The sequence below is a fragment of the Erinaceus europaeus genome, chromosome 13, assembly GCF_950295315.1.
Source record: "Erinaceus europaeus chromosome 13, mEriEur2.1, whole genome shotgun sequence".
In the NCBI taxonomy this organism is placed as follows: domain Eukaryota; kingdom Metazoa; phylum Chordata; class Mammalia; order Eulipotyphla; family Erinaceidae; genus Erinaceus; species Erinaceus europaeus.
This window is the reverse complement of record NC_080174.1, coordinates 69160839-69181596: the sequence shown is the minus strand read 5'-3', so window position 1 is coordinate 69181596 and position 20758 is coordinate 69160839. Positions and strand designations below refer to the sequence as shown.

General features: G+C 42.0%; 1 protein-coding gene across 3 annotated transcripts in view; it reads right to left on the bottom strand.

The window, feature by feature from the left end:
- The window catches only part of INPP5B (inositol polyphosphate-5-phosphatase B), a 96513-nt gene that overhangs the window by 27848 nt on the left and 47907 nt on the right, over window positions 1-20758 (bottom strand). For 2 of the 3 annotated variants that reach the window (XM_060206179.1, XM_060206181.1), the window contains 7 exons: window positions 17020-17116; window positions 13729-13896; window positions 9384-9485; window positions 7088-7202; window positions 6606-6722; window positions 4200-4387; window positions 1594-1705 (listed from right to left, as the gene is read on the bottom strand). In XM_060206179.1, coding sequence (XP_060062162.1) covers window positions 1594-1705; window positions 4200-4387; window positions 6606-6722; window positions 7088-7202; window positions 9384-9485; window positions 13729-13896; window positions 17020-17116 — 899 coding nt within the window. The remainder of the gene's footprint in view (window positions 1-1593; window positions 1706-4199; window positions 4388-6605; window positions 6723-7087; window positions 7203-9383; window positions 9486-13728; window positions 13897-17019; window positions 17117-20758) is intronic. The other variant, XM_060206180.1, reaches the window with a different exon arrangement.

Here is a 20758-nt window from a genome sequence, read left to right as displayed (position 1 = left end):
AGCTACTAGGGAAATTAGAATGCTTCAGTACAGAATATAGAGTCAAGACACAGATGTTCTAGAAACAGAGGAGATTAATGCTAAAATAGGAATTAAAGAGAATAAAAATAATTTACCAAGGTAAAAAGCTGGAGAGAAAAATGGATTGACGAAGACATAATTCTATAAAGAAAACAAACATAAGAATGTTAACAAGAATTTTTTCCTTTAATTGATCTGTACTTGGAGAAAAGTTAACAGAAATATTTAATGACAATACAAAGGTTATTAAGGTGGGGACACCGACTAAAAGCAAAAAGGACCCTAGTATTCTGAACAATTCTGACTACTTGAACAGTTCTAAAGTCCACCAGGGAGTAGCCTAAAGAAAGCAAAAATGAAAGAGATTCCTCTGGTCCTGTGAAATGGCTAAATGCTCTGAGAAAAATGCCAGCCCATCAACACTGAAGAATAGAGACCGTAGAACTGGGGAGTAAGGCATAGCACAGTGGGTTAAGCGCAGGTGGCACAAAGTGCAAGGACAGGCGTAAGGATCCCGGTTCAAGCTCCTGGCTTCCCAAATGCAGGGGAGTCGCTTCACAAGTGGTGAAGCAGGTCTGCAGGTGTCTATCTTTCTCTCCCCCTCTCTGTCTTCCCCATCTCTCTCTGTCCTATCCAACAATGACATCAACAATAACAACAATAATAACTACAACAATAAAAACAACAAGGGCAACAAAAAGGGGAATAAATAAATAAATATTGAAAGATCTTTTAAAAATAAAATAAAAATCTATTAAAAAAAAAAGAAGAAGGGGGAGTCAGGAGGTAGCGCAGCAGGTTAAGTGCATGTGGTGCAAAGCACAAGGACCAGCAGAAGGATCCTGGTTCAAGTCTCTGGCTCCCCACCTGCAGGGGAGTCACTTCACAGGTGGTGAAGCGGGTCTGCAGGTTGTCTATCTTTCTCTCCCCCTCTCTGTCTTCTCCCCTTCACTCCATTTCTCTCTGTCCTATCCAACAACAGTGATAGCAATAACAACAACAATAAAGCAACATGGGCAACAAAAGGGAATGAGTAAATAAATAAATATTAAAAAGAAGAAGAAGAAGGAGGAGGAGAAGAAGAAGAAGAAGAATTAGAAGACTGTAGAACTGGTTCTCAGGAGTGAGAAAAGTCACTCAGGAAAAAGAATTTCCATTCACTCTGTATAAGTCCGGTGAGGAGATGATAGAGAGGGTTGAACAGGAGGCTCATAAAATAAGGTAAATTTTTTCAAATCTTAGTAAATCATCTTAAATATATCAAGTTTCTCCTTTATGAAAAAGAAGCTTGCTAGACCTATAGCTCCAACTTGAAGGAGTAAGTATGTTGTGTACAAGAGATATGGAGAACACATGCTCTTGTTTCAAGGGAGACACAGGACCCTCAAACAAAGAGCTCACGGAGAGGAGGAATGAAGGTAAAAGGGAGAAACGTCCAGACATCAGCTCCTCAAGGAAACCTCCCATGCTGAGGAGGAAGAGGCTGAGAGCTGAGATGCCAGGTTTCTCTGTACCCTCAGAGTGGGGGTGGGGGGACCACTGCCTGAAGAGCGCACAGGTGGCCGTCTGTACCTGATCATATGTATACAGGATTTGAAAGGACTTCTCTTCGATGAGCTTTTTCACTTTTTCCACATCCAGCTCTTCTATCCTGTAGTTGAGGTCCCCCAGCCACAAGATCACACTGTGAGGACAGAGCACAAAGGTCACAGGGTTGAAGAGGGACTTCACCTATCCCATCAAGCATGCGTCTGACAGAAGGCCCTGAAACCCAGTCTTACGGCAGCTGGGTGGGAAAAGAACCCAGAAAGTTAGGAGCTTTGTTTTCCTCTTGCCACTCCCACTAGCGCCACATTTAGCATGCTGCTTAATCATTTAACTGGGGTCTGGATCATTACAAACAGTCTGGACTTGCCCTGGACAAACTTATTCTTATATAGTTGGAAAGATAGTTTAATAGAATCTAAAAATGAGTGGCCAGGGAGGTGGAGCAGTGGATGAGGCACTGGACTCTCAAGCACAAGGTCTGGAGTTCAGTGCCTGGCAGCACATGTACCAGAGTGATGTCTGGCTCTTTCTCTCTATTTTCTCCTATCTTTGTCATTAAGAAAGAAATAGTTGAGCCCACAGTTCCCCACCTGCAGGGGTCGCTTCGTAAGTGGTGAAGCAGGTCTGCAGGTGTCTGTCTTTCCCTCTTCCTCTCTGTCTTCCCCTCCTCTCTCCATTTCTCTCTGTCCTATCCAACAACAAAAATGGCAGCTATGATAACAACAACAGCTACAACAAGGGCAACAAAATGGGGAATATGGCCTCCAGGAGTAGTGGATTCACAGTGAAGGCACTGAGCCCCAGCAATAATCCTGGAGGAAAAAGAAAGGAAGGAAGGAAGGAAGGAAGGAAGGAAGGAAGGAAGGAAGGAAGGAAGGAAGGAATCTTAAAAAAAAAAAAAAAAAAAGAATCTTCAAATGAGACATTGGTTTGCCTCCTTCCTGAAAAAAGGCAATAAATAAATCAATAAATAAATAATCAAGTATTAGGAGTCATGTCAATCCACCAGGAACCCCAAAACAGATGATGCCATAATGTCCCCTCCACCTCCATGCACACTCAAGTCCATGATACACACTCTCAACCTTTGTTTCTGGAGTTAAATTTCTATGAAACAAAGCTCAACATTTCCAGTGGAGTCTGGGTTGATCTATCATCATATAATTTTTATTTATTACATGAAGGAGAGTTTCATATGAGGGAAAGAGAAGTGAAGATAGAAAGAGAGAGAGAGAGAGGGAGGGAGGGAGAGAGAGAAAGAGAGAGAGAGAGATACTGAGCGCCAGAGCACCTCTTCAGTACATGACTACATGACTACCACCATATCTCCAGCTGGCTCTTTTTGTAATGTGGCAGGTATTTTATTACTCTTGCTGTCTTGGGGAAAGATAACTGACTGTTCCCAGACGACACCGCACATCCCATGAAGTCAATACTGATTAATCTTCTGCCAGCAGCTAGGTTTTTAGAAGAGCTTCTCAACAGTATACACACCCAAAAAGAAATGCAACCACTGGCTAAAAGCAGACAAGCTGATATACAAGCTGCAGCCTCACAAGCTAGGATGGTGCAGGTCAAACAGAACAGAAAACACATCCCTGCTTGGGTCCCTGAAGAAGAAAAGCCATCCTGTCAGCTTCTAGAGCACAGTGAGCTCAAGACAAATCCACCACTGCAGCAGGCGGGACGAGAGGCTGGACTCTGCATACTCCCTGGCAGACCCCAGGGGCCCAGTGGCTTCTTCTTCATCAAACAAGTGGCACAAGCTTCGAGTGTTACGGTAAAGTCTCAAATTCTAATATGCCTTGAATTTAGACAAGAAGGAAGTTTTAGGGATAGATAAAATAAAAAGAGAAAAAGGCAAAATAATTGGCATATAAAATGCTCCAAGCAACAGCAACGATAGCATTGCAAAGCTTAAATCAAGAGGTAGAAAAGACTAAGTGAAGGCAAATAAATGCATCCCAATTGTCAATTACATATGCTTCTGGGGGGAAAAAAATGTAAAATCCTAAAACATATATTTTTAAATATTTATTTGTTTATTCCCTTTTGTTGCCCTTGTTTTATTGTTGTAGTTATTATTGTTGTTGTTATTGATGTCATCGTGGTTGGATAGGACAGAGAGAAATGGAGAGAGGAGGGGAAGACAGAGAGGGGGAGAGAAAGACAGACACCTGCAGACCTGCTTCACCACCTGTGAAGTGACTCCCTTGCAGGTGGGGAGCCGGGGGGGGCTCGAACCGAGATCCTTACTCCGGGGTCCGTGAGCTTTGCGCCACCTGTGCTTAACCCGCTGTGCTACCGCCCGACTCCCACCCTAAGACATATTTCTAAGATCTGAGATGCTCATCCTTTGGTTACTTTCCTCATGATGCTGTTAGCAAGGCAGACCCATATTAAACTAAATAGTGTGTTTTCCAAGGACAGTGTTTTTTAAAAAGACTCCAGGGGTCTGGCAGATGGTAAGTAAGTTAGGAGCCTAAAAAACTCCAAGAGCAGCAATCCATACGTAACAAGAGTTGTCTGGAATTCCCACTCCAACACTGAGAAGTCATCCTCTAACAGACACCTGTTATGCCGTGCACGTCAGATGTGGCGGCCTGACTGCGGTAGAAGCCTAGACTCACTCGTGCTTGTTGATGGTGAGCGGGGGGAGGCTTGGGTCAACCTGATAAAACTGCATTCGGGAACAAATGTCCTTATAGTCCTGGTTCCTCCGTTCATACTCTTCTGTGTGGGCTGCCAGGTGAGAGTTCACAACGCAGATGCTGGTATTGTGGAGCTGGAACCTGATGGCCACTCCTCCTTTATTACCCTGTGAAATGGAGCCAAAACACCCACTTTACAACGTAGTCATGCCAGTCATTAAAACCTGCAAACATCTGAATCAGGGAGGTGGTGCAGGGGATAGAATGCTGGGATTGTCAAACATCAAGTTCCTGAGTTTGATCCACGGCACCACATATGCCAGAGTAATGTTCCAATTCTCTCTTACTAGTAAGTAAATAAATAAATATAAATACACACACACACACACACACACACACACATATATATATAAAGAAAATAAATTAAATTAACCTGTAAACTTTCAAAATGTTATTCTTAGTCTGCCTGATAGCACTGTAAGGTAAACAAGGTAGAGTTAATCTACCACAGGGTGGGGAAGGTGGGGGGAGATAGTTATACAAAGAGACTTTCATGCCTGAGGCTCCCTGGTTCAGTCCCCTGCACTGCCAAAAGCCAAAGCTGATCAGTACTCTTAAAAAAAAAAAAGAAAAGAAAAGAAAAGAAAAGGGAGTCAGGCATTAGTGCTGCGGATTGAGTACATGTGGCCCAAAGCACAAGGACCGGAGTAAGGATTCCAGTTCGAGCCACCCCCTACTGCTCCCCACCTGCAGGGGAGTCGCTTCAAAGGCGGTGAAGCAGGTCTGCAGGTGTCTATCTTTCTCTCACCCTCTCTATCTTCCCCTTCTCTCTCCATTTCTCTCTGTCCTATCTAACAATGATGGCATCAATAACAACAATAATAAGTACAACAACAATAAAAAACAAGGGCAACTAAAGGCAAAATAAATAAAATATTTAGATTTGAAAAAAAAGCCATTGCCCCCATTTTACAGGTAAGAAAAAAGCCAAGGGTTCAGGTAGTGGCACATCAGTTGAGCTCATGCATTACAATGCACCAGGACCCAAGTTCAAGTCACCAATCCACACCTGCAGGGGGGAAGCTTCTCAAGCAGTGAGGCAGTGCTAATAATGTCTCTTTTTCTCTCTCCCTTTCCTCTCCCTGGCCTTTTCCTGTCAAATTTTCTGTGTCTATCCAAAAAAAAAAAGTCTTTTAAAAGGAAGAAAAACAAGGAGCAGGGTGGTGGCGCACCTGGTTGAGCACACGTTACAGTGCACAAGGACCCTGGTTCGAGCCCCCAACCCTCAGCCCCCACCTGCAGAGGGAAAGTTTCATGAGTGGTGAGTAGTGTTACAGGTGTCTGTCTCTCTCTCCCTCTCGATTTCTGGCTGTCTCTATCCAATAAATAAATAAATAAAGATAAGTAAACAAGAAAAGCTCTCCCCACCTGCAAGGAGGAAGCTTTCACAAATGACCTACAGGCATCTCTCTTTCTCAATCACCCCTGTTTCTCTCTGTCTCTATCCAAAATAAATAACATACAATATCAGGAAGAAAGAAAGGAAAAAGAAAGAAAGAAAAAAATCCAAAAAGGCAAGAGAATTAGGCAGTCTGAGGCAGAGCTAAATCTAAATCACAAGCAAATTACACACTCTCCCTTCCCCATACGAAGCTAAGCTGGTTCTTGCAAAAGAACCTAAAAACAGGACTTTAATAGCCTCAAGAAGAGGCTAAGAAAAAATTGCAAAATGACAATTGCCATTCTTTCTTTTTTTCTTGGTGGCCCAACAGTTTCTGTAACATACTTCATTGAATAGCTAGGATGTCCAGCTTGGGACTCCAGTGTGGTGTGAACAAGAGGCTATGTGTTAGTTGGGTAAATCAGTCACTGACCAAAACATGATTTCTTTTTAAGATTTATTTATTCATTTGATGAGAGATACAAGCACACCCCTCTGCTCATATGTGGTGTTGGAGATTGAACTTGAGGTCTCAGGCTTGCACAGCATGTACTCAAACTACTGAGTCACCTCCCAGACCACCAAAAATAGGATTTCGAAATAGTCTTCTCGATCTAGCTCTACTTGAGTATACAAAGCATCTTGTAGAACTACTGCCCTCTGACTGGGACACATGCAGTCACCATATTGTAAGAAGGGAAAAAACCTCACGGACTGGCTGGCAAGACAGCTCGCTTTTGTGGGTGTCTGCTTTTTCAGTCCAGGCTTGACCCAGTTCCCACAGCATCAGGGAAGCTTCGGTGCTGTGGAGTCTTTCCCACTCTCTCTCCCTAACTCTCATTCTATCTGAAAAAGTTGGCCTGGCGCTGTAGAGTATCAGTGACAAAACAAACACCTTAGGGCCAATATGTGAAACGTATCAGCCAAGAGCTCTCGATACTCACCATCCTCCCCATGATTCCTGTCCCCACAGTCTCAGCCTCCACATCAGAAATATGTGCTGCATGTTCCTGTTTGACATATAACAGCAACATAATGCCAACCAGTCTGATGAGCTTCACCTGGAAAATGGAAAATGGAGCCAAACATACAAATCACAGCATTCCATAGAAGTTGATAATGGGCATAAATTTTCTAAAGAAAGAGCAGTCTTGAAGCAGGCTGAGAGTACTAAAAGTGTTTCCTTCTTCCCACTAGGATACTTACTGGGTAAGTTTCCTGTCTGACTCCGCGAGCATGCTATGTGAACACCTATGCTACATGACCTGTGGGTGCACAGGGGTAGCCTTCTCAAGGAACTAGAACTGAAAATGAGGGTACAACTAGGACTGGCTTGTAGTACAGGTCATGGAAAAAGAGAAGCACTGTCTTTAGTCTTTCCTTGCATGGCAACATAAGATTACAAGGTCCCTGACTCCTCTTGTACCTTTGCATATTTAGCATCTGGATGAAGAGCATCTGAGACAGCTTTAAACCACTCTTCTTCTTTTGGGGTGTCATGGAAGAAAAAGGCTTCCTTACTTAAATCAAGCTCCTGGAACCTGTTAGGAGAAACAAGGAGTTAAGACAGTAGATCAAGGCAATGCTCAAGATGGCATGGGTAAGCCTTAGCTTTCTAGCTAAACTACAGGAATCTTGTGGGGAGAAAAAAAAAAAATGTTTAAGTCAGGGGGTCAGGTGGCAGTGCAGTGGGTTAAGCGCACATGGCGTGAAGCGCAAGGACCTGCGTGAGGATCCCAGTTCGAGCCCCCGGCTTCCCACCTGCAGGGGGGTTGCCCCCTCTCTGTCTTCCCCTTCTTTCTCCATTTCTCTGTCCTATCCAGCAACAATGACATCAATGACGAGAATAATAATAACCACAACAATAAAAACAGCAAGGGCAACAAAAAGGGGGGGAGCCTTCAAGAGCAGTGGATTCAAGGTACAGGCACTGAGCCCCAGCAATAACCCTGGAGGCAAGGAAAACAAAAATAAAACTTTAAGTTAGTAGGCAAACTAGGTAATTTCTTTTTTAAAATTTTTTTATTATCTTTATCTATTGGATAGAGACAGTCAGAAATCAAGAGGAAGGGGGAGACAGAGAGGGAAAGAGACAGAAAGATACCTGCAAGCCTGCTTCACCACTCGCAAAGCTTTCCCCCTGCAGGTAGAGACCAGGAGCTGGAACCTGGGTCCTTGTGCATTGTAATATGTGTGCTCAACCAGGTGCACCACCACCCAGCCCCTCAAACTAGGTAGTTTCACAAGCAGCAGCCCATTTCCTCTCTAATACCAGTTTGTGAAGTACTTGAAGCATCTCCATTTCACAGCTGAGATTAGCAGTTATGAAAACTCCAATGGCAAAGTAGGGTTCAAATCCAGGTCTCTAAAAATTCTGAAGTCTAGACCCTTTCCATTTTACTGTATAGGCCTCTTTGCTGCCCTCTGCTCAACAATAGTGGCCAATATAGTGGTGAAAAGATAGTAAGTATAGAAAAAAAAAAAAAAAGAAAGAAAGAAAGAAAAATGTTGTTGACTGATGGAGCATATTTTCCAAGCCAACATTCCTTTCCTAACACAAGAAGTTTTTGTTTGTGGCCCAACATGTTAAGTATTTAAGCAATGAAATTCAATTCAAAGTGCACTGATTTTCAAAGAGGGTTACACTGAAAATTAGATATTGGCATTTAAATGTCAAGCACACCATTTTAATAGCACCAGCAATTTGTTTGTGAGGAAGAACATCAAACGGAGATGCAGCTGCTATTATGCACATATTCATTTTTCTATTTCTTTAGCTACTAAGAAGACTCAGTTACATATTCATCCCATATCTCTTCAACCATGACTGTATATTCTTTCCTTCTCTTTCTTTTTTTTTTGCCACCAGGGATACTGATGGGGTTCAATGCCTGCACTATGAATCCACTGCTATTGGCAGTCATTTTTCCTTTTTTTTTTTTTGTTCTTTATTGGAGAACTGATGGTTTACAGTCAACAGTAAAATAAAATACAATAGTTTGTACACGTGTAACATTTCTCAGTTTTCCACAATTCAAACCCCACTAGGTCCTCCTCTGCCATCATGTTCCAGGACCAGAACCCTCCTCCCCATCCCAGTGTGTTTTAATTTGGTGTAATATACCAACTCCAGTTTAAGTTCTGCTTAGTGTTTTCCCTTCTGTTCTTATTTTTTCAACTTCTGCCACTCCTTCCTTTCTACCTCTTTTTTTATTATTATTTATTTTCCCTTTTGTTGCTCTTGTTTTATCATTATAGTTATTATTGTTGTTGTTGTTGTTGTTGGATAGGACAGAGAGAAATAGAGAGGGGAGGGGAAGATAGAGAGGGGGAGAGAAAGACAGACACCTGCAGACCTGCTTCACCACTTGTAAAGCGACCTCCCTGCAGGTGGAGAACCAGGGACTTGAACTGGGATCCATATTATGCCGGTCCTTGCGCTTTGCGCCACCTGTACTTAACCCGCTGTGCTACTGCCTGACTCCCTTTTTTTCGCTTTTTTATTAGAAAGGAAAGAAAGAAATTGAGAGGGGGAGTGGAAGACAGAGAGGAAGAGAAAATGAGAAACACCTGTAGACCTACTTCACCTCTTGTGAACCTTCCCCGCTGATGGGGAGCAGGGGCTCAAACCCAGGTCCTTGAGCTCAACCAGGTGTGCCACCATCCAATCCTCAGTTAAAAGTTCTTACGGCTTTATAGGCAGATAGAAGAGAAACACTCACCCTATACAATATACATCAGGAGGCTGGATACCATGGCTGAGCCAGGGCCGGAGGCATTCTTTAGGGGATTGGCCATTCACATTGTATGTTCCCACAAAAAACCTGTGACAAAAGAAAACCAATCAGTCACTTGGGAAGACTAAGAAGATGACAGGAAAAAGCACTTTGTGCTGGTTTATAATGGTTTTAGTCTCTCTGGAGTGGAATTTTATAAAAGTTCTCTTTTGTTTGTTTGGTTTTACCAGAGCACTGCTCAGCTCTGGCTTATGATGGTACAAGGTATTGAACCTGGGACTTTGGAGCCTCAGACATGGGAGTCTCGAGTTTCTTTGCATAACCATCATGCTATCTACCCCTGTCCCCGGAGTGGAATTTTATATCATGAAAAAAATGTCACATTGAGGATGGAGGGTTTGAATCCCAGCACCTCCATAAGGCAGAGTTGAGCTGTGACCTAGTTAAAAGAAAAAGGGAGGTAGCGCAGCAGGTTAAGCACATGTGGCGTAAAGCGCAAGGGCTAGCTTAAGGATCCCGGTTCCAGCCCCCAGCTCCCCACCTGCAGGGGAGTCGCTTCACAAGCGGTGAAGCAGGTCTGCAGGTGTCTATCTTTCTCTCCTCCTCTCTGTCTTCCCCTCCTCTCTCCATTTCTCTCTGTCCTATCTAACAACGACATCAATAGCAACAACAATAATAACTACCACAACAATAAAAAGACAACAAGGGCAACAAAAGGGAATAAATACATAAATAAAATAAAATAAATATTAAAAAAAAAGAAAAGAAAATGGGGCCAGGTGGTACACACCTTGAAGAGTGCATATGTTAACTATGCACAAGGACCGGACCTAGGTTCAAGCCCTCAGTCCCCATTTCATGAGCAGTGAAGCAGTACAGCAAGTCTCTCTCTCCTTCTCTATCTCCTGCTTTCTTATCAATTTCTGTCTTTATCCAATATGTAAATAAAATATCTGTTTTCATCTTTTTTTTAAAATAATTTACAAGATTGAAAGATAACTGGGGTATAATTCCACACAGTTCCCACCACCAGAGTTTGGCGTTCCATCCCCTCCATTGGAGACTTCTCTTTTTCTTATCCCTCTGGAAGTATGGAGCAAAATTCTTTTTTAGAGTGCAGAAGGTGGTTGTTGTGGCTTCTGTAATTATTTCTCTGCTGGACATGGGTAATGGTAAGTTGATCCATTCCCCCAATCTGTTTCTATCTTTTCCCTAGTGGGGGTAAGGCTCTGGAATGTGAAAATTTGGGATACACTGATGAGGTCCACTGCCCATGGAAATCAGGGTGGCATTATAGTAATATCTGCAACTTAGTGGCACTCAACTCCTTTGTCCTTCTCAGCACCCTTGCCAGTTCATAAATGGGTTATAATTTTCTACTATGATTTCTCTTTGTCCCCTCTTCTGTAGTTACTCTCCTACTGGCCTGGAAGTCCAGCATCCATTTAGAAATGCCAGGATCTGAAGGAAAAAAAAAATTTTTTTTTTGCCTCCAGGGTTATTGCTGGGGCTCGGTGCCAGCAATGCAAATCCACTGCTCCTGGAGGCTCTTTTCCCCCCATTTTTGTTGCCCTTATTATTTTCATTGTTGTTATTAATGCCGTTGTGTTGGACAGGACAGAGAGAAATGGAGAGAGGAGGAGAAGACAGAGAGGGGGAGAGAAAGACAGACACCTGCAGACCTGCTTCACCATTTGTGAAGAGTCCCCCTGCAGGTGGGGATTGGGGGCTCGAACTCATTTGCTTGTGCATAGTACTATGCACACTTAACTAGGTTTGCCACTCTGCCTTGCCCTAGTAAATAAAATATTTTAAAAAATAATAATAGACAAGAAAGAAAGATCGAATTAAGGCCAGGGAAGTGGCTCAGTGGCAGAGTTCATGCCTTGCAAGCACAACACCTTGAGACACATACAGTCCTTGACATCACTTATAAACAGGAAGGACAAAAACACAGAGAATACCATAAACGGCAGAGTGGTTCACTCATTGTTCTCACTTACACTGACACACAAAAAAGTCACATTTAAACGAAATCAGTGACTATGGCACCAGTGGGGGAGTGGGGGACCTGCCATAATACCTGTTGCTAAATAGCGTTGACCTGTTCTTCACACTCTTGCCAAGCTTTACCAGTTGTCAGGGGCTGGACAGACAGCGTCATGGTTTTGCAAAAGACTTTCGTGCCTAAAGTTCTGAGGTCCCAAGTTCTATCCCCAATACCACCACTGCTGGGAAGTGTTCTGGTCTCTCTTTCTCTCTTTATATCTGTCTCTCTCAGCCATTAAAATAAAGCAAGTAAGTTTTGTTTATTGAAACAAACTAAAAATTTTTATTTTTATTTATTTATTACCAGAAAACTGTTTCGCTCTGGCTTATGGTGATGTGGCGATTGAACCTGGGACTTTGAAGCCTTAGGTATGAAATCCTTTTGCATAACCATATGTTATCTACCCAAACAAACAAAAAGTTTAAGTTACGTTTAGAAGGAAAGCAGCGCCAGTGTTCACCATAATTCACTGTTTGTGCCCCTATAATCAATGTTACTTTGTCCCAATAATTTTAAAAGATTTAGCAGGTGGAGGCAGAAAGTAAATAAATAAATAAATAAATAAATGATCTAGCAGAACCTTAACACCTTTATTCATCTTCCCGTAATCTTATCTAAAGAGATCACCAGGGTCAGCAACATGGCTCACTTGGATAGTGTACTTGCTTTGTCATGCACACAACACAGTTTCAAGCCTCGCCCCTACCACGCTGAGGAAGATTTGATTCTGTGGTGTGTTCCCATCTCTCTGTTTTGTTTTGTTTTTTTTTCCACTCCAAGGTTATCACTGGGGCTTGGTGCTGGCATTATGAATCCACTGCTACTGAAGGCCACTTTTTTCCATTTTATTGAATAGGACAGAGAGAAATTGAGAGGGGAGGGGAAGATAGAGAGGGAGAACACATGCAGACCTTCTTCACAGCTTTTGAAGTGACTCCTCTGCTGGTGGGGAGGTGGGGACTGGAAGTCGGATCCTTGCATGGGTCTCTGCTCTTCAACTCTGTGTTTTTAACCATCTGTGTTTGTACCATCACCTGGTCCCCGTGTCTGTCTCTGTCTTTCTATCTGAAAAAGTCATCCTGGTGCAGTGAAGTCCCAGTGACAACAAAAGAAATAAAATTACCAAATACAAACTTCATTTTGTTAATATAAATATAAATGACTTTCGTTAAAAGTAAATAATGGTAAAACATTAATTCTCCAATAAAGAAATTAAAAAAAAATTTTTTTTAAAGTAAATAATGGGGGGTTGGTTTGCCAGGTAGTGGCGCTTCCAATTAAGTGCACATAGTACTAATCACAAGGACCTGCTTAAGGATCCAGATTCAAGCCCCCTGCTCCCCATCTGCAGGGGGACACCTCACAAGCGGTAAAGGAGGTTTGCAGGTATCTGTTTCTCTCCCTCTCAATCTCCTACTCTCCTCTCAATTTCTCTCTGTCCTATCCAATAAGATAGAAAAAAATAATAATAATTGCCAGGAGTAGTGGATTCGTAGTGCAGGCACCGAGCCCCAGAAATAACCCTGGAGGCAAAAAAAAAAAAAAAAAATGAGGGGCCAGGTGGTAGTGCACTTGGTTAAGCATACACATTACAATGCTCAAGGATCTAGGTTCAAGCCCCTGGTCCCCACCTACAGGGAGGAAGCTTCACAAGTAGTGAAGCAGGACTACAGATGTCTGTCTCTTTCACTCTCTATCCCCCCCCCCCAACTCCAATTTCTTTGTTTCTATTCAATTAAAAAAAAAAAAAAAGTAAAGAATGACCAAAGCAGCCTGGTAGGCAGTGCAGCAGATAAATTATCAGACTAAAGTGTAAGGTCCCAAGTTCAATCCCTAGCATAGCCTGTGCTAGAGTAATGTTCTGGTTCTCTTTTTCTTCTCTTTCTTTCATTAATGGAATGATCAAGGGCTATACACAAATCAAGATATTAATCCTTCTGTGTCTGTATAGTTCCTCAAATATCTCTAACTATTTGCAAGTCTTGTACTCCCACAGTATTAACCCTACCATGTGCCTGGCCAAAAAGGGCACAGAATAAATACTTGCTAAGAAAAAGTGAAAGGTGTCATTCATTCAGAAACGATGTAGAAAAAATTCTCTAAGATGGATTTGATACTAAAATCAGGGACTGGGAGGACTGAGGAAGAAGGTGTGTGTGTGTGTGTGTGTGTGTGTGTGTGTGTGTGTGTGTGTGTGTGTGTGTGTGTGTGTGTATGTGTGTCTGAATTCCAGAGAGATGATGATTTTGACTTGAAAATATTAACGACCCAGTTAGCTACCTGAAATTCTGGACATAGGTATAATCCTCTTCCCTCTGCACTAGCTGTGACTTCACGATGGTATCTCTCAGGCCAAACTTTTGCACTGATAAAATATGAGCCTTGTCTGATACTGTGATCGTGGAGGAGCGAACCATGTCGGTCATCTCAGACTTAGATATACTCTGTCTAGAAAAACAACAATAAAATATTATTACATGTTAGTATGACAAAAACATGAAATATAAAGCTAGGATGTTGCCACACAGGTTCAAGTCACAGAAGGCTAAAGGAAATTTATTTACAAAACAAAAGTAATTTTGAGGCCAAGAAATAGTTTAGTAGGCAAACAACATACTTTATTATATGTGAGACTCTAGATTTGATCCCTGGAACCACAAAGGAACTCCATGGAGAGAGCCAAAGGAACTCCCTGACTGTAAAGCATCTCTCTCTCTCTCCCTCCCTCTCTCTCTCTCCCCCCCTTCCCTTTCTCTCACCCTCTTTCCTTCCCTCTCTCTCTAAAAAAATTATTTTTGAATTGGAGATGAGAGACAGCTCAACTGGGGGGCCAGTGGGTTAAGCACACATGGCACTAAGCTCAAGGATCAGAGTAATGGTTCGAGCCCCTGGCTCCCCACCTGCAGGGAAGTTGTTTCACAAGTGGTGAAGCAGGTCTGCAGGTGTCTATCTTTATCTCCCCCTCTGTCTTCCCCTCCTCTCTCCATTTCTCTCTGTACTATCCAACAACGATGACATCAATAACAACAACAATAATAACTACAACAATTGAACAAGAGCAACAAAAGGGAATAAATAAAAATTTAAAAGAATAAAATAATAATAACCACACAAACAAGGAAAACAAAAAGGGAAAAAAATAACCTCCAGGAGCAGTGGATTTGTGGTGCAGGCACTGAGCCTCAGAAATAACCCTAGAAGCAAAAAAAAAAAAAAAAAAAAAGATAGCTCAACTGGTAAAGTATACATTTTACCATGTGCAAACAGTTGGGTTCAAGCCCCTGGCTACCAAATAGGAACATGCAAACAGGAAGTTTCAAAAGCAATAGAGAGGTGTTGTGGTATATTTCCTTATCTCTCTGCCTCTCTCACTTATCCTCTATCTGGAAAAAAAGAAAAGTGTCTATCAGGAGTAGTAGAGTCTCCAGTGAAACCCTAGATGAAAAGAAAAACATTCAGTGGTATCATGTATATACGTGACCTTGGGTTGATACCATAGTATCAAAAAAAAAACAAAAAACAAAAACCTGCTTTTATGTGGAATTGAGTAAACGTAAATGCTGTTTATTGGATACTGCAATGGTCAAGGGATTTTTCTGTTAACATATTCACAGACTCTTGGACCGAAGAGGACCTTGAAGGTGATATAATCTAACTCTTCTTCTTTTTTTTTCTTCCCAATGGAGAAAAATGATACTCTAGATCATCAATGTGGATCCAGCCCAGCTAGAGGGTGGCAAGTGTGAATTAGCACTCAGACTTGATAGTGTACTTTCTGGATCCAAGTGTCTCATATAAAAAAAACTATAAAACTCTCCAGATCCTTTAGCTTGGTAGCTCAACTCTGTCTTCCATATGAATGATATGGAAAAATAAAATAAGCTAAAATAAAGTAAAAAGCAGAGTAAGGGAGAAAGAACAATAACTATGTGAGGGAAAAAAATTTCATGCCTGAAGTTCTAAGGTAACAGGTTCAATCAGTAACACTACCATGAACCAGAGTTGAACAGTGTTCTGGTAAGAAACAAACAAAAAAAGAGAAAGTAGGAAAGAAATAGAGAAACAAATGGCAGGCAAGCAACAGACATGCAGTGAAAAAAATTTTTTTAATATTTTTTTTATTTATGAGAAAGATAGGAGGAGAAAGAACCAGACATCACTCTGGCACATGTGCTGCCGGGGATCAAACTCAGGACCTCATGCTTGAGAGTCCAGAGCTTACCACTGAGCCACCTCCCGGACCACAGTGAAAATTAAAATTTTTTTTTTAATTTTTAAAATTTTTATTGATTCATGAGAAATGATAGGAGAGAAAGAACCAGACATCACTCTGGTACATGTGCTGCTGGGGACTGAACTCAGGACCTCATGCTTGAGAGTCCAGTGCTTTATCCACTGCAACACCTCCCGGACCATGTGAAATTTTTTATTTAATTATTATTTGTAGTATTAGTAGTCACACTAAAAAAAACATGAGATAGTTCTGGTTCTCTCTCATAAAATAGATATATCATGGCATTATTTAATCAGGTGATTCTGGCTCTGTCAGTAGGGGGCACTGGAGTATAAACAAAAGATAGAAGCACACAAGGAAAAAGGAGTAAACAAAAACAGAAAAAGAAATATCTTCAAAATCAGGAAATTTCTGAGATAATGGAGGGGGGAAAAAAATCAAAATTTTCTGGGGGATGGGTGGTGGCCCACCTGGTTAAGTGCATACAGTACAAAGCACAAGAATCTGGGTTTGAGTCCCCCACTTCCCACCAGCAGGAGGTCCGGTGAAGCAGGTGTCTATCTTTGTTTCTGCCTCTCTATCTCCACCTCCTCCCTCAATTTCTCTCTGTCCCATCAAACAAAATGGGGAAAAGGTGGTTGCCAGGAACAGTGGATTTGTAATGCTGGCACCAAGCCCCTGCGATAACCCTGGAGGCAAAAAAAAAAAATCAAAATATTCTAGTCTATATTTCTTTTTTTAAAAAATATTTATTCCCTTTCGTTGCCTTTGTTGTTTGATTGTTGTAGTTGTTATTGATGTCATCGTTGTTGGATAGGACAGAGAGAAATGGAGAGAGGAGACGAAGACAGAGAGGAGGAGAGAAAGATAGACACCGGCAGACCTGCCTCACTGGCTTGTGAAGTGACTCCCCTGCAGGTGGGGAGCCGGGGGCTGGAACCAGGATCCTTACCCAGTCCTTGTGCTTTGCGCCACCTGCACTTAACCTGCTGCGCTACTGCCCAACTCCCTCTAGTCTATATTTCTATAAATCACCAGTTTTTAATCTTAGATTTGTTACTTGTTTTTTTTTTTAATTTTTTATTGGTGTGTTACTTGTTATTTATAAGTAGCCTCTCTTCTTTACCAATTTCTTTACATAAAACAGAAAATAATAGTACCTACTAGCTTTTATGTGAACATAAGATAATCCATACAAATATAAATCCATATAATCCATTTGGCATACACAATAAATGCTCAATAAATGTCCAACATTGCTTAATCCCAAGTATCCTGGGACAATGCCCAAGAAACCTTGACTCTGAACGTTTTAAATGAAGGAAGAACTCTGTTACCTTGGAAGCATGGTTTCTAACTTCTCTTGACTCCAGGAGCTCTGATCAACAAGTGGACCTTTCCCATTGGGCTTCGAATCTTCTAAGTGAGAACCACCTAGGGAGAAAGAAAGAATTAAAGTACACTTACATGGGACTCACAATAGAGAGCTCAACTGCTTAAGTGCACACCACCTGGGTTCAAGGAAGTTTTGGTACTGTGGTTTCTTTCCTTTTATATCTCTATCTGAAAAAAAAAACAGCAGCAAATGCTGGAGAGGGTGTGGGGTCAAAGGAACCCTCCTGCACTGCTGGTGGGAATGTCAATTGGTCCAACCTCTGTGGAGAACAGTCTGGAGAACTCTCAGAAGGCTAGAAATGGACCTACCCTATGACCCTGCAATTCCTCTCCTGGGGATATATCCTAAGGAACCCAACATATCCATCCAAAAAGATCTGTGTACACATATGTCCTTGGCAGCACAATTTGTAATAGCCAAAACCTGGAAGCAACCCAGGTGTCCAACAACAGATGAGTGGCTGAGCAAGTTGTGGTATATATACACAATGGAATACTACTCAGTTGTAAAAAATGGTGACTTCACCGTTTTCAGCCGATCTTGGATGGACCTTGAAAAAATCATGTTGAGTGAAATAAGTGAGAAACAGAAGGATGAATATGGGATGATCTCACTCTCAGGCCGAAGTTGAAAAACAAGATCAGAAAAGAAAACACAAGTAGAACCTGAAATGGAATTGGCATATTGCACCAAAGTAAAAGACTCTGGGGTGGCTAGGTGGGTGGAGAGAATACAGGTCCATGAAGGATGATAAATGACATAGTGGGGGTTGTATTGTTAAATGGGAAACTGGGGAATGTTATGCATGTACGAACTATTGTATTTACTGTTGAATGTAGAACATTAATTCCCCAATAAAGAAATAAATTTAAAAAAAAAAGTTTGGAACAATGATGCCGAGGTAACAAAAGAAACAGAAACACACACACACACACAAACATGCATGCACACACATTTTAACATAGAAATCGCAACTTTTTATATTGTAATACAACTTAAAGTACAAGCCCACATGTTTTTTGGTAAAGTGAAACTGCCAGACAGGGGATGGGGCAAGGAAGTCATTCATTGTTATCTTTGCTGAAAACATAACTACCCCAGCTAGTCTAACTTCCTTTTATTAGAGACAGGGTGATTTTTATATATCCATATATACAATGAAACTGTAAATTCAGACCTAGGTTCTATTACCAGAATCTACTGTTTGTTGGCCTTTTGACTTTGAGCAAGTTATCTTATCTCTCTGGATCTCAGAAACCTGTCCTGCCTTCCTCCTGGGTTTACTGTAGGGATCAAAGAACTGATGTGAGTAAGTACTTGGCAAGTCTCCTTATATAAAATATAAATAGCTATTATTATTTAATCCAAGTGAGACTTCAACTCTAGGGAGGAAAAAGACAAGGGCCACAAATCTAAAATAAGAAAGCGTCTAAAGTCCTCTAGAGAATGAGAAACACTTGTCTCCCCCCCACCCACCCTTGCGTGGGGCTTCAAGCATGTGCAGTTTTGTGGCTATGGACTGATGTTTTCAGACTGACAGATTTTGTTGCCTGGGAGGTGACGCAAAAGCATTGGACTCTCAAGCGTGAAGTCCCGAGTTCAATCCCTAGCAGCACATGTACCAGAGAGAGGTCTGGTTCTTTCTCTCTCTCCTCCTTTCTCATGAATAAACAAATAAAACCTGAAAGGGAGAAAGAAGGAAAGAAAGGCGGGGAAAGACACGGTAGCACTAAAGCTTCCTTCCCCAGTACATTCATACTCCCATCTGGCAGACACCCTACCAGGTGACCTATTTCTTTAACCCCAAAAGTGCTTGTTATTACCAACCAATGCCTTAAAAACCCAAAGAGCAGGGAGCCGGGCAGTAGCTCAGCGGGTTAAGTGCACATGGAGCAAAGTGCAAGGACTGGTATAAGGATCCCGGTTTGAGCCTCCCACTCCCCACCTGCAGGAGGTCATTTCACAAGTGATGATGCAGTTCTGCAGGTGTCTATCTTCCTCTCCCCCTTTCTGTCTTCCTGGCCTATCTCAATTTCCCTCTGTCTTATCCAGGAACAATGACAGCAATAACAACAATAGTATTACCAACAACAATGATAAACAACAAAAAGGAGGGAGCTGGGCAGTAGCATAGCAGGTCAAGTGCAGGTGGCGCAAAGTGCAAGGACCAGCGTAAGGATCCCAGTTCAAGCCCCTGGCTCCCCACCTGCAGGGGAGTCGCCTCACAGGCAGTGAAGCAGGTCTGCAGGTGTCTATCTTTCTCTCCCCTTGTCTTCCCCTCCTCTCTCCACTTTTCTCTGTCTTATCTAACAACGATTACATCAATAACAACAACAATAATAGCTACAGCAGCAATAAAAAACAAAAAGGACAACAAAAGGGAAAATAAATAAAATTTTAAAAAGTGAAAAAATAGCCTCCAGGAGCAGTGGATTCGTAGTGCAGGCACCAAGCCCCAACAATAACCCTGGAGGCAAAAAAAAAAAAGTGAAAAGAAATGTATTTGGGGAAAGTTGCTAAACCAAGAAAAACTTGAAAAGGAAAACAAAGTTGTCAATAACTTTTCTGCTCCTTAGAATCAAATCTCTTGTGGTCTGGGAGGTGGCGCAGTGATAAAGCTTTGGACTCTCAAGCGTGAGGTCCTGAGTTCGATCCCCGGCAGCACATGTGCCAGAGTGATGTCTGGTTCTTTCTCTCTCCTCCTGTCTTTCTCATTAATAAATAGAATCTTTAAAAGAAAATAAATAAACAAATCAAATCTCTTGTCAACCAGGAATAGCAAGAAGAGGCTGTATACAGAGAAATCACACTTCGTTTCTCTACACATGAAACATCACAAAAGAATTTTTGCTCTCAAGACTATTAATAAACACATATTTCACATGAACCAGAATAACAAAGTTGCAGTTGAATAAAACACAATTGGCTGAACATAAAAATAATTACATTGCAATGCTTCCAATCAATCATCAAGACCTCAAAATGAAATTTCCTTACTAAATGCCTCTCAGATTGGTATATTCCCATCCCCAATGCCACTGTCCACGACTGGACTGTTGGCATCTCTTTGAAAAACTACAAAAACCTCAGAGGGTTTCCACACCCCTTGCCCATGCACCCTCTCTAACCCAGTCTCTACACTGCAGACAGATGATTTTGTGTATCTGTGGAGTTAGGGTCTCACACACAGGTGTTTCAGATCACTGTTTTTTTATTAGAGACAGAGAGAAATTGAGAGGGGAGGGAAGATAGAGAGGGAGAGAGACAGAGAGACACCTGCAGCCCTGCTTCACCACTCGTGAAGCTTTCCTGCAGGTGGGGACCAGGGGCTCAAACCCAGGTCCTGGCACACTGTGATGTGAGCACTTAACCACGTGTGCCACCTCCTGGCCCCCCAGATCACTTTTTTTTAATCATTTTTGTTTATTATTGGATAGAAATAGCCAGACATACAGAGGGAAGGGGGTGGTAGAGGGGTAGAGAGACACCTGCAGCACTGCTTCATCACTTGCAAAGGTTTCCTCCTGCAGGTGGGGACCAGGGACTTGAACTCTGGTCCCTGTGCATTGCAACATGTGTGCTCAATAGGTGTGCTACCACCCGGCTCCTCAGACCACTTTTTCATTTTTTTTTTTTTTTTGCCTCCAAGGTTATTGCTGGGGCTCAGTGCCTGCACCATG